Source organism: Primulina huaijiensis, chromosome 10 (genome assembly GCF_012295235.1).
Source record: "Primulina huaijiensis isolate GDHJ02 chromosome 10, ASM1229523v2, whole genome shotgun sequence".
NCBI lineage: Eukaryota > Viridiplantae > Streptophyta > Magnoliopsida > Lamiales > Gesneriaceae > Primulina > Primulina huaijiensis.
This window is the reverse complement of record NC_133315.1, coordinates 1,637,085-1,649,839: the sequence shown is the minus strand read 5'-3', so window position 1 is coordinate 1,649,839 and position 12,755 is coordinate 1,637,085. Positions and strand designations below refer to the sequence as shown.

Below are 12,755 nucleotides of genomic sequence, written 5' to 3'. Positions count from 1 at the left end.
GATTCAGGTGGATATCTCTGGCAGCACTTGAGCTCTCAGGCCTTCATTCCTTCTTTTGACATCATCCTCCCTAATGAACTGAAAAAATTCTGAAATTTGAGCAGTAAAAGAATGATATTCCAGCAAATTGCCTTAGAATTGGGCGAATGATCTTTGAAGTGCGATCAGCTCATCCTGCATTCTTTCCATATGAGTAATCACTCTTGTTGGGAGAGGGTGCTGGTACCTGCATATCAGTGAAGGATCAGCTGGTGCAGCATCAGTAGAGATAGCCACTTGGGCAATAGAGTTAACAACATCATCAATCAACAACAGAAAATGCTAAATCCCAAGTGGAGAGAAGAGAAGATGATTGTACGTTGTGGCTGAGCAACACGTTGAAAAATTAGTGGATTGGTGCAGGCAGGAGTACTAGACGCAGTATCTCGTGGAGGAGACTTTGCCTTTTCCTCTACTGACTTTTTAGAACCAGTAAAAATCGACGGAGGATGAGTCTGAGCAGCAGCCTGTGCAGTAAACTAGGTTTCCATGACAGTCACTCCCATGACAAAAGTGTACAAGTCATTGCTTAGTTCCTGAATGATTGTTGCATCATGAAATGCTGTAGGACTCTGATAGTCATAATTCGCTTTTAAATTAGTGAAAGTTTCACTTATCTCAGTACTATTTTCACACAATCACATTTAACATAACCATATGACTCTGTTACTAGCTTAATATAAAAATTCGAGCATTTGATTATTCAAGATATCTTCTAAACTAATGCGTTAGAGAACTAATTATCTCTATTAGATATATTTTCACTTGATAAAAAAATAAATTATTTATTATTTTATAAACTAATAAGATAATACTTTTTTCTTGAAACCCTTAAACAACTCTATGATACAATTCATGATATTGTAAATTAATAAATTATAAAAATTATTAAACATCATACTATCATAAAATATGTTTTTATTATAATTTTTTATCTAATATAGTTCCATGTTTTACTCATCTCATTGTTCATTTGTGATTTTTGAACATATTTTAGATCGAAATCAATGAACTTCGTAAATATTAGAAAATTTTGTATTTCTTCGTATAGAAATTTATTAAACTAAATAATACAATATTTTGTTGAATATATACATAGATATACTTATATAATTATTATTGGATCACAAATTCACTCCATAAATTCTTCTAAATAATAATACTTTCCACACATTATTAATTTATCGGGTTGAAACCTTAGTGGGCCGTTCCAACTGATGTTTGTGGTGTGGCCCAATCTGTTAAACGAGCTCAATGTAGACAAAAGTCAACAGCCATACGACGTCGTTGCTCTCCCCATTCCCGTAAAAAAGTGAATCGTCGCTCGAGTGGAGTGACAAGTCCAACAGGAGGCGCTTCGCAAATTACGTTTCAGGTGGGAAATTTAACCTCTTACCGATTCTTGATTTATTTCATTTTATACTTTTAGTCTATTCAGAAAGATTAGATTTTATTACTCGATGTTCATGATTTGTGTGTCGACAAGTTTTGGTAGTGATGTTGAATTTTGGGAATTTTTAGCTTACGTGATTGATTCGATTGAATAGGCAACTATCGGGTTAGGGTTTCGCAATTAGCGTGATGTGATTGTGAGTCGATGTGTTTCTAAAGTCCTTTGAAATGAACTCTCTGGTTATTTGAATGAATGCAGGCAACGACGTAGTCTTTTTGGTCTTATTTTGGCTTATTGAGTCTAAATTTGATTTATTTGGAATTGTTGTTATTGGCGAGAGGTACCAGTTATTATGCGTTTAGGACGAAATCTACTATATGTAATATGTTAATCAGTATCTTATATGGTATCCGCCTCTCTTTGTTCCTGGAGCCCTCGATCCACTACTTTCTCCAAGAGCTTCCTCTGATGCCACCTACATTTCTGTCTCTTCTAGACCCAACTGTGATCGTTCCGGAGTTCGGCTCATGACCATTTTTGATGTGCCTAACCTCATCACATAAATGTTGGCTGCTGAATGCCCGCTTAAATAAAAACATGCCGACTATTCCACCGGGGACATGCAATTTAATACCCTCTTCGTTGGCCATGACCTTGTTGCTTTCATCTGCAGTAGCAAATGGACCAACTCCAAATCCTGAATATTCTCTTTTGCCAAGATCAGGCTGATCAGCTTATTCTTAACACCACCACCCCTCTATTGCCACCCTCACAATGTTATTACCCTCTTGGACCACCCTCTTTAACACTTACTAACCCCTCCTATGGCTGTATTATGTCTCTCAAAGAAATCATGTGCCATCTAAACAAGGGTGAGATAAACATTATTGAGTACTTGCAAACCGTTAAAGTGTGCAACAATGAGATTCTCCTCATTAATGCCGCCTATGATATTGATGACCATGCTCTCGAAATTCTTAGTGGTCTTGGTGACAAATAATCTCCACTTGTTTTTTCCGGCAAAGATCTTGAACACTTGTTTTCTTTGATGAGCTTCATGAGAAGGTCACCAGTTCATGTATCAAGCCTAGTTGAAACAAGTTTAATGTTGCAATCTCAATTTTCCTATAAAGTGTTCAACGAATGAAATCAAAGTTGAATATAAAATGAAATATTGGAATCATAGTTGTAAAAAATGTGTGCCTTACGCCTACGCGCCTGGGTGCAGACCTTGCAAGAGGCGAGCCCAGACGCACGCCTCTTGCAAGACGCAAGGCTTGCTTGTGGAGAGAAAAAGCGTGCTTCTGTGAAAATTGTTTGTGTGCAATGTTTTCCCACGTTCACATAACCCAAGCCCGATAAGATTAAGGCATTAAGCCCATAACCTTTTAATTATTAGAAAACCCTGCATGTATGTATTGGCAAACTTTTATTCCATCAAAACTCTACGCGCGGAGCACTATCTTTCTCCTAATTTTAATCTGCGCAACCTTAATTTTTTTCTTCTCTTTGCAATATCGATTACAGTACTTATATATTACTTGTTTAGTTAGTGCATTGCTCTCTTTATTTTTATTTTTATTTTTATTTTTTTTATTTTTATTTTTTTATTTTATAAACGCTTAAATATATCAGCAAGCACTCTTTTTCTTTATGTTTTTTTTACTGCAATTTAATTCCAAGACCTATCCAATTTTTCATCTAACGTTTTCTTTAAGAAGACAAAGAGGGTTAATGTTTAGGTAATTGATGTTCTTAAGAATATTACAATGTATGTTTGTTAATGAATTTTTTATTTTAATTATTGTTTAATATTATGTGAATTCTATTTATATGTATATAAATTTTAGTTAAATTCACGTTAAATATGTGAATTCTAATGATTTATGCTTAGTGTGCCTTACTTCAATAAGGCACGTGACTCGCCCTGCGCCTTAGTCTCTAGGGCACTTGTGTGCCTTAGTGCACCTTGCGCCTTAAGAAACTATGATTGGAATGAAATATCATATATGGTAATTTTAGTTTTCCCAGAGATTTACTGTTTACAAGGTTTCCTCTTCCTCACCTTAGCAGTGCTAGTAACAAAACTCTCAGAGAACAGAACAACTTCTCTCTCCTCACATATTATTCTTCTCCTTCCCTTTCAAGTTTCACTTGCACTGTGATGAACTATGGAACTCCTTGACTTGGACCTTGATACTTCTCTCACTAAATCTTGTAACTAAACCTCCTTCCGCGCTTTCTCGGCCCTATGTATTTGAGTCTGTAATGATACCGCCCTCTTGGACACCAGTTTTGTCCTCGAGAGTCAAGATTGAAACTTTACTCTGATTGTCTATGGTTTAAGCATCCACAGCAGCCTCAATCCTTAAACTTGGAGCTTATAAGTCAGCAACAAGATCAGTCCCTTCACAAAGAGCGTTGGTCATTCCTTTAGTTATAGATAATTGAAGTACAAACCAAATTTCTGGCGCTGAGGCAGTCTTTCCAATATGCAAAATGAAAACGATTAAATAAATGAACCAAGACAATAATTCTGATGTTCAACTCTAGGTTCAACGCGGTTCACCTTTTCTGGAACTATTTACTTTTGAACCTTTTTCATTATCCCAAATGGATTACTCTTTACAGCAGCTGATAAGTTCCAAATCTCCCCATTCCCTCTTAGCTTTTCGTATACACTTGTCCATTTAGTTTACTCGTTCAGATGTATAGAATTAGAATTAGTAAAATGAACTAGAATGACCAAAGAAACTTTCAACTTAGGTTGTTGATGTTCTTTTTATCCATCGTTTAATCAGCTAGTTGTGCATTTTGTTACTTTTCAGATTAATCTGTTGTGAATTTATATATTGCTTTAGAGTGACCTTTTCCTCTCCCCTTCTGGTTGGATTAGATTTTCCTGTCATTCGAGAGTTTAATTGCTATTATAGAATTCAACTGTTTTTTGTTTGTTCAAAGTGCTGCGACATTGAACCGAAGGCCTGCCAACGCTGTAGGAGTAAAAGATCCTGCAATCCAAGTTGTGGGTGGCACTTGTTTGGAAATCAAACATGCCTGGACAGAAGATTGAGACTGGCCACCAAGATGTTGTTCATGATGTGGCAATGGATTACTATGGTAAACGTCTCGCTACGAGCTCGTCTGACAATACGATCAAGATCATTGGAGTTACAAACTCGGGATCTCAGCATCTTGCTACTTTAACTGGTCACCAAGGGCCTGTTTGGCAAGTAGCATGGGCGCACCCGAAATTTGGGTCACTTCTTGCTTCTTGTTCATATGATGGAAAGGTTGTCATTTGGAGGGAAGGAAATCAAAACGAGTGGATCCAGGCTCATGTTTTCGATGATCACAAAGCATCTGTCAATTCGATATCTTGGGCACCTCATGAACTTGGCCTATGTCTCGCATGTGGATCTTCGGATGGTAATATATCAGTTTACATGGCAGGTCCTGATGGTGGATGGGACAAATCACGTATAGACCAGGCTCATCCAGTTGGTGTAACATCTGTCTCATGGGCCCCATCAACCGCCCCTGGTGCTCTAGTAGGCACTGGCCTGCTTGATCCTGTTCAGAAGCTAGCATCTGGTGGCTGTGATAATACGGTGAAAGTGTGGAAGTTTGACAATGGAACTTGGAGATTGGATTGCTTCCCAGCTCTGAGCATGCATAGCGATTGGGTGCGGGATGTTTCTTGGGCACCAAACCTAGGACTTCCCAAGTCAACAATTGCAAGTGCTTCTCAAGATGGAAAGGTAATACTGTGGACTTCTTTGAAGGAAGGTGATCAATGGAATGGCAAAGTTTTGAAGGATTTCAAGACTCCTGTTTGGAGGGTCTCGTGGTCGCTTACCGGAAACATACTTGCTGTGGCTGATGGGCAAAACACTGTGACACTCTGGAAAGAAGCAGTGGACGGACAGTGGCAGCAGGTGACTACAGTCGACTCATGAAACTTTGAGTTCCTAATATTTTTTATACTAGATCATTTCCGGATCTTCTTTTTAAGGCTTTAAGGTATTTTCTGTTTCCATATACTGCTTTTATGAAGTCGATTCCAACTAGCATGAGACTAAGGGTCGGGCTATTTCACCTGACTTCTTATTATTGACTAATTTGACTTGAAGAAGCAGACTTCTGCAACGCAATTAACTAGAACATTGATGGGAGATCATTTTCAGGCTGTTTATTCACTTTGTCTGCGCATATTTAGTACTATCTTTTCTCAGAGACACAAAAATTGGTTTTTGTCTAGTGGCCGAAGTTTGCTAATTGATAATGTCTCGTTTAAGCTTCATGTGTTCAAGAAATATCGGTTCGTGCTGGACCCTATTGGTAAAAAAATGTAACTGGATATGTATTTGTGAGTTTTTTTTATGTAAAATTTACTCTGTAAAAAACATGAACTCATTATCGGTAATAAATTACCAGTGTCCATCTCCGCGGTGATCACTCGTTTTAGAAAATGTCACTGTATAGGGTTTGTCAGTCTCATTTTCCTGCATGGTGCCCTTTTTACATCCAAGATGCTGGCTTTCCATCTCATTCATGAGGTTTGTTTTTGGAAGTGTCTTTTGTTCAAGATGGTATTGTGCAAGGTTGAAGATTGTATTTCCATAAGTCTTGAAATTCAAGTATTAAAGTGACAATCTTTGAGTGTTAGTGTGTTACTTTAAGTGACTATTTTCTCGACAAGATTAGTTCACATAATCGAAAATGGCCTTTTTTATTTGTGTTTTTTATGGGAGAAGTAGATTTTTGTGATTGAGTTTTGAATTCGAAATCTTCGATTTCAGATAAAACTACAAATTATTGAGAGCATTTGGACTATGACCCTTGACAGGTTAGCCTTTAAGGAAGAAATTCAGTGCTAAATAATGCATGTACAAAGAATCGTTTTACGTTATTTTATGGTCATAAAGCTTATAATAAATAATAAATAATAAAATAATAAAATAATTTAGGGCAATTTGATTTTTTTAAAGGCATATCACATGATGGCTGACAAAGCAACCTCATCTTTGTCACGTGGTTAGTTGGACCCCACGAACTAAAATAAAAAAGAGATATTTTTTTATTGTTATATATAATATCAATATTTAATTTCTGGAACGGCTTCGGGAAAGAAAATGCAGATTTTATAGAGATATTTTTTATACAAAGAAAAAAAAAATTGACGAGGATTATTGGCATTTGAAATATCGGTTTAATTTGTTTGAATCACTATATTCATCCCAGAATAATTATCCATGTTTGAGTAAAACAAAGGTATCTTATTTTAAAAAAATGTTAATCATGATATAACAAATAAATTTAATCTCATATAAATACTTAGTATAAATATTGAAACAAATGTAACAAAAAAATAATATATTAAAATTATCTAAACATATGTTAAATTATTCTACAACCTAATCACAAATATTGACGAAACAAAAAAAAATTAAAAACAAAACTACGATTGAACAAGCAGACAACACGTGCTCTAGAGTGCTAGTATATCTAATAACACGGATAAAGAAGAGTTTGTAAAAAAACGAAAATTAAAATGATCTAAAATTAATAATTTTTTAAAAATTAAATGATTCATATATATAAGTGAAAGATTAATCTCCTAATTTGGAGCATATGTCATGTCATATGTGGGACTTGTATTGGTAAATGCACATGAAATTAAATGAAACATGTGATGTAAATTGGCCAAATAATAGACCTTGTAACTATTCAAACTAAGCCAAAAGTGACCTTTCATTCCATCTCATGGGGTACCAACATTTCTAATGAATATAAGTTGACACCAATAACAAAAATAAATCAAGTGTAAAGCCAATCACTCCATTCAACAAACTCTTTTATTACACCAAATGTTTGTTCTAATTTGATGTTAACGTAATTCAGTCATCGAAAGATAACTTTTACAAGGCAAAAACTTGTGTGAAACGGTTTCACGGGTCGTATTTTGTGAGACAGATCTCTTATTTTGGGTCATCCATGAAAAAATATTACTTTTTATGCTAATAGTATTATTTTTTATCGTGAATATCGGTAGGGTTGACTCGTCTAACTGATAAAGATTCGTGAGACCGTCTCACGAGAGACTTACTCTTTTTAAAATTGTAATCGGCCTGATATTCGAAACGATACAAGAATCCGTAGATAAAACATGCGGGAAATACAAATATTACAAACAATATTTTGAATATCACTATATTTTGAGACGATAGTAATAAACACTCAAAAACAACAATGGCCATATCATTAGATTAAGTACAAGCTGTACCCATCGTGCTTAAACGTGGGTCAAGGAATATAATAACATGTGTAAATATTAATTATGGGTTTGTCTAAAAAAAAAACTAATTAAAGAAAAGTAAAATGGTCAAAGTGCAATTTTTTCAGGCTAAAATAATTAAAGAGAAAATCAAGCTGTAAACTTGGACATTAGTGGTGTAGTCTCGTCGACAAAACATGAGAGATCGATTCTCAAGGGTAAAGGGTTGAATTTTTTTTAGTACGTTTTTGCTTAATCAATTTCCATTAATTTCGTTATGTAATATAATAAATTATTTTTTTCACTTGAAAATTACATAATTTAATTATATATACTTGCTTATACATAAATATATGACATATAAAAAAATATAAATGAAAATATTTATTTTATTTTACCTAAATAATGCATGNAATTTCCACATTTTATTCCTTGCTTGCTAGTCTCTCGCAAAAAAAGTAGGAGTAAAAACAAAAGGGATAGAATGATAAAAACAAGGAAAAGAAAAGAAAAAACAAAAGGGTATTAAAGTAAACTTAAATATTTTTTTCTTATAATTCTTTTTTATAAAAATTACTTATAAGTTTTTCTCATAATAATTTTACATATGAAATACAATTTCATTTGATTATTAGTTATTTTAAAAATAAAAATTATTTAAACAATGTAAAAAAGGGTAGGTTAAATGGATGAATGCATGCATTTATTAATTATATAAAAGAAAAATAAAAAAAGTTTTTTTTATTTATTTTTTAAGTACAAATTATTCATTTAATATGAAGTAAATTTTTAAATAACATTTTTGTATATTTCCCGTTTTGCCCCTGGTCTGACTCATCAAAAGCCCACCCTCCTCACCCTCACTTTCAAAACACACACACAGTCTTCTTCTACAAAAGAAGCTCTTTTCCCTTTATTCTCTCTACCGTTGCTCTGTTTTTGTCCATTTCGATTTCCTGAAATTTATACAGCAAATCGGGAGGATTGAATTCATAACATTCATGGAGTATTTCGTTGGTAGTTATGGAGAATTTTCTTCTGTTGAAAACGGAAAATTGAACAATAATGGTGTTCATTTCATGGTCGATGATTTGCTGGATTTTTCAAAGGCGGATGAAACTGTGACCGACGTGTTTTTCGACAGCTTGGGAGGGAATTCCGGTGATTCATCCACCGTCACGGCGGTCGACAGCTGTAACTCATCGGTTTCCGGCGGCGACGGCCAGTTTAACGGTAATGTCAGCTGCCGCAGCTTCAACGAGTCGCAGTTTTGCAGCAACGAACTCTGTGTTCCGGTAATTTTTATTTTGATTCCCTTTTCTTCAATAATTTTCCATTATTATTCCAGTATTTTCTGCATGGAGAATGTGTTCCGTTTGAGTTATGCGCGCGTTTTTCACAATTTTTTGTACTCACCGACGTTGATTTTTCCTGATACGAAATGATAAATTTCAAAAAGATGTAACCGCGATTACAGTAATGAAAATTTTCTTCCACAAATTTTGAATTCGTGTTTGACATTTTTTTTTTTCATTTTTTCCCTCTACAGTATGATGATTTAGCTGAGCTAGAATGGTTGTCGAATTTCGTGGAAGAATCCTTCTCAACCGAGGAACTCCATTTCATTCCCACAAACACCACAGCGCCCGCGCCCGCCACCGACACTTCTTCTTCCGTCACCACCACACACTCGCCACCAATTTTCTCCACCGATGTCTCAGTCCCAGGCAAAGCCAGAAGCAAACGGTCACGCGCCGCACCCTGCGACTGGTCTTCCCGCCTCCTCCTCGTTTCCCCTTCCCCAACCCACAAAACGACACCGTCTATCAAAAAACAGCCCGCAGAAACTCCGGGCCGGAAATGCCTTCACTGCTCTTCGGAGAAGACCCCACAATGGCGAACCGGCCCGATGGGCCCGAAGACCCTGTGCAACGCCTGTGGGGTCCGATTCAAATCGGGTCGACTCGTGCCCGAGTACCGACCCGCCGCAAGCCCGACTTTTGTCACCACAAAGCATTCAAATTCCCACCGCAAAGTGATCGAGCTCCGAAGGCAGAAGGATCTCCAAAAACAGCAGCAGCAACAGAACCAGAATTTGCTAAGTCAAGTCTCCATTTTCAACGTATCCAACGGCTGCGATGAGTTCTTCATTCACCATCACGACTGTATCAACGGTCGTGACGTGACGCACATGATATAATGAGTGTGCAAGCACGTATTAGATTACTAATTTCTTTCCCCTAATTCACCATGCTTTAGATATTTGAATTTTGAAGTAGAAGTTATAATTCATTTAATTCCTAGCTTTTGCAATCAATTCATTATGTTTTTTTTTTAAAAAAAAATTTATGTATCAAACATAAAGAATGGTAAATTTACAAATCCATAGACAAGAATTATAATGTATACTATAATTCACATTGGTACTATTATACATATCATGATATTTAAATGCGCCTCGATACACACACAAATATTTCATAAGAAGAAAGGCGAAATATAAGATCATTGCTTTATATCATAAATAATAATAAAAAAACATATACAAGTATTCTAATAACAATTTCATTAAAGGATCCGCAAATATATGTATACAAACGATTGAAGATATAAAAGTAGCCCATAAAAAAAAAAGTTTTGACGAGAAAGAAGCCTTCTTCGAGCCCATTCGTTCGCCACATGATTGGCACTACGAGGACGGTGTTTGATCGAAGCATTCTCTAGATTCGAGTTTAGACTGCGGATGTAGTCTATCACATGAACTTCCAACGAACAATGATGGAATTGATATATTGCTTGAACCGCTAGAAAGACATCTGATTCAATAAAAATATCGTCTCATCCTAATCATATGACACTCAAAAAACAGGGCTTAATGATAATTAACTCAATCAGACGAGGGAGTAGAGCTGTCTTGAAAGATAGCCAAAAAAAAGTGACGATGAAGAAACATGAAGCTGGAAAGTAGTTGCTTACAATCATGGGAATGGGTGCAAAGCTTTTATCAGGGAGCAATGGGCCATGGGATTGCGGGGAGATTGTGTCTATTTCTTCAAAGTTTGGGAATTTGCACATGGAGGGCCTCTTTCTCTCAACCAAAAAAATCAACATTTCTCCTCCTATCTCCATTCTAAATTATTTTTTATTTTAAATATCGTATATAACAAAACACTTGCCTTTTACATTCATCTTCTCTTTATTTAATTAATGTATTTGACATTTACATCATTACATGTTATGTTTTTATCTCTGAATTTTCGTTGACTCGTTATATTAGTACATGGAAATAATTATTAAGAAGTAAAAAAATTAACACTAGCATGGATTTCAGTTATTAATTTATTTAATTATATGAGTCGGTCTCTTGTGAGATGGTCTCACGAATCTTTATTTGTGAGACGGGTCAACCCTATCGATATTCACAATAAAAAGTAATACGTCTCACAAATAAAAGATTTGTGAGACGGGTCAACTCTATCGATATTCACAATAAAAAGTAATACGTTTCACAAATAAAAGATTTGTGAGACGGGTCAACCCTATCGATATTAATAATAAAAAGTAATACTCTTAGCATAAAATATTTTTTCATGGATGCTAATAAGAGATCCGTCATACAAAATACGACCCGTGAGACCGTCTTACACAAATTTTTGTCTAATCATATTTAATTAACATGGTTTTTTCGGGGAAAAAAATAAAAAATTTCAAACAAAAGTTCATTTTTAGCTTGATAAATAAAAATGCTTAGATCTTAATAATGTGTGTCTAATTAAAAATAGAGCTAATTAAGCTTGGTCTGTATTGTCGGGATATAACTGTATACATTTGCCCTTCCTCAGGGCCCACCATTAATATCCTAGTCAACTTGGAAAACTCCATTTTTTTATTACATAATTAAAATATTAATTAAACTCCAACCAATTCGACCTATATAACTTTTTTAAAAAAAAAATAAAACAGTAAATCTATATTAAACCAAATTAGGTAACATCACATCATGAATTACAAATAGAGAATAATAACTCGGCCTTCAACATCACATAAAAAAATAACGTCAATAGCTAGAAATTTTCTACACTAATGTTATTTATGATAAAATTTATATTATCTCTAGAAAACATCTTTTTATTTAAGAGTTTATTTGATAATGAAATTTTAGTTTCCATATATTGTAGGTATCTGCACAAGGATTTCTAGTTTAAATATATGTATATTGAAGAATAGATGTCGCACAAAAAGATTTTTGACGATAATGGAAAGATAGAGCAAAGAAAAACGGAGAACATGCGCGCTACTCGTCTTTTTTTTTTTTTTGATGTGTTGTCGTAGCGTATTGAAGAAGTTTAACCACAATACCTAGTTGAAGACTTGTTCGTTCAACTAGATTTCATTCTAAAATGTACTTTTCCTTATTTATTCTAAAATATCAAAATATTATCCATATGCACTTTAGTATATCTTTTTTTTTTTTACTGCACATACTAATAGATTTTTAAGCTTAAATTTGTATCAGCTTCAATCACATTATGAACTTTTGATATTTTTATTCGTAAAGTCAAAACGATATAATTAGTGTATTCTTCATATTAAGCACAAATACTAATTAATGTGCACGTACAATTATTAGTATTAAATAAAGTGTGTCTACTTCGCAATTTTATTCACAATTTTAATAAATGATATGACGACTTTTTTTAGATCCAAAGAAACATACTCCTACGTGTCGAAGAAGTTCATTTAATTTGCTACCATAGATCGAAGGATGAATATGTATTTTCTCAACGGGTAAAACTTTATTCGATTACATGAAATTAAATTTTTTTTTTACAACTTGTGTGAGACGGTCTCACTGGTCGTATTTTGTGAGATAAATATCTTATTCGATTCATCCATGAAAAAGTATTACTTTTTATGCTAAGAGTATTACTTTTTATTGTGGATATCGACAGGATTGACCCGTCTCACAGATAAAGATTCGTGAAACCGTCTCACAGATAAAGATTCGTGAGACTGTATCACAAGAGACCTACTCTTTTTTTTTTT

The 12,755-nt window shown here is 34.5% G+C and overlaps 2 protein-coding genes across 4 annotated transcripts; both read left to right on the top strand.

Moving 5' to 3' along the window:
* Positions 1-1,263: 1,263 nt before the first annotated feature.
* On the top strand, positions 1,264-5,625 carry LOC140986235 (protein transport protein SEC13 homolog B-like). Of its 3 annotated transcripts, none has more exons than XM_073454336.1 (2): positions 1,264-1,414; positions 4,394-5,625. In XM_073454336.1, exon 2 carries the CDS (start codon positions 4,486-4,488, stop codon positions 5,389-5,391), a length of 906 nt encoding a protein of 301 aa, XP_073310437.1. In that variant the 5' UTR covers positions 1,264-1,414; positions 4,394-4,485; the 3' UTR covers positions 5,392-5,625. The 3 variants fall into 3 exon arrangements, with proteins under 3 accessions (XP_073310437.1, XP_073310439.1, XP_073310436.1); XM_073454338.1 differs by having other exon boundaries at positions 1,330-1,414; positions 4,432-5,625; XM_073454335.1 differs by lacking the exon at positions 1,264-1,414 and adding an exon at positions 3,032-3,325 and having other exon boundaries at positions 3,371-5,625.
* Positions 5,626-8,586: 2,961 nt separating this feature from the next.
* Positions 8,587-10,026, top strand: LOC140985737 (GATA transcription factor 9-like). Its single transcript, XM_073453633.1, has 2 exons — positions 8,587-9,004; positions 9,259-10,026. The coding sequence occupies exons 1-2, from the start codon at positions 8,711-8,713 to the stop codon at positions 9,907-9,909; spliced, it is 945 nt and encodes a 314-aa protein (XP_073309734.1). The 5' UTR covers positions 8,587-8,710; the 3' UTR covers positions 9,910-10,026.
* The last annotated feature ends 2,729 nt before the right edge of the window (positions 10,027-12,755 follow it).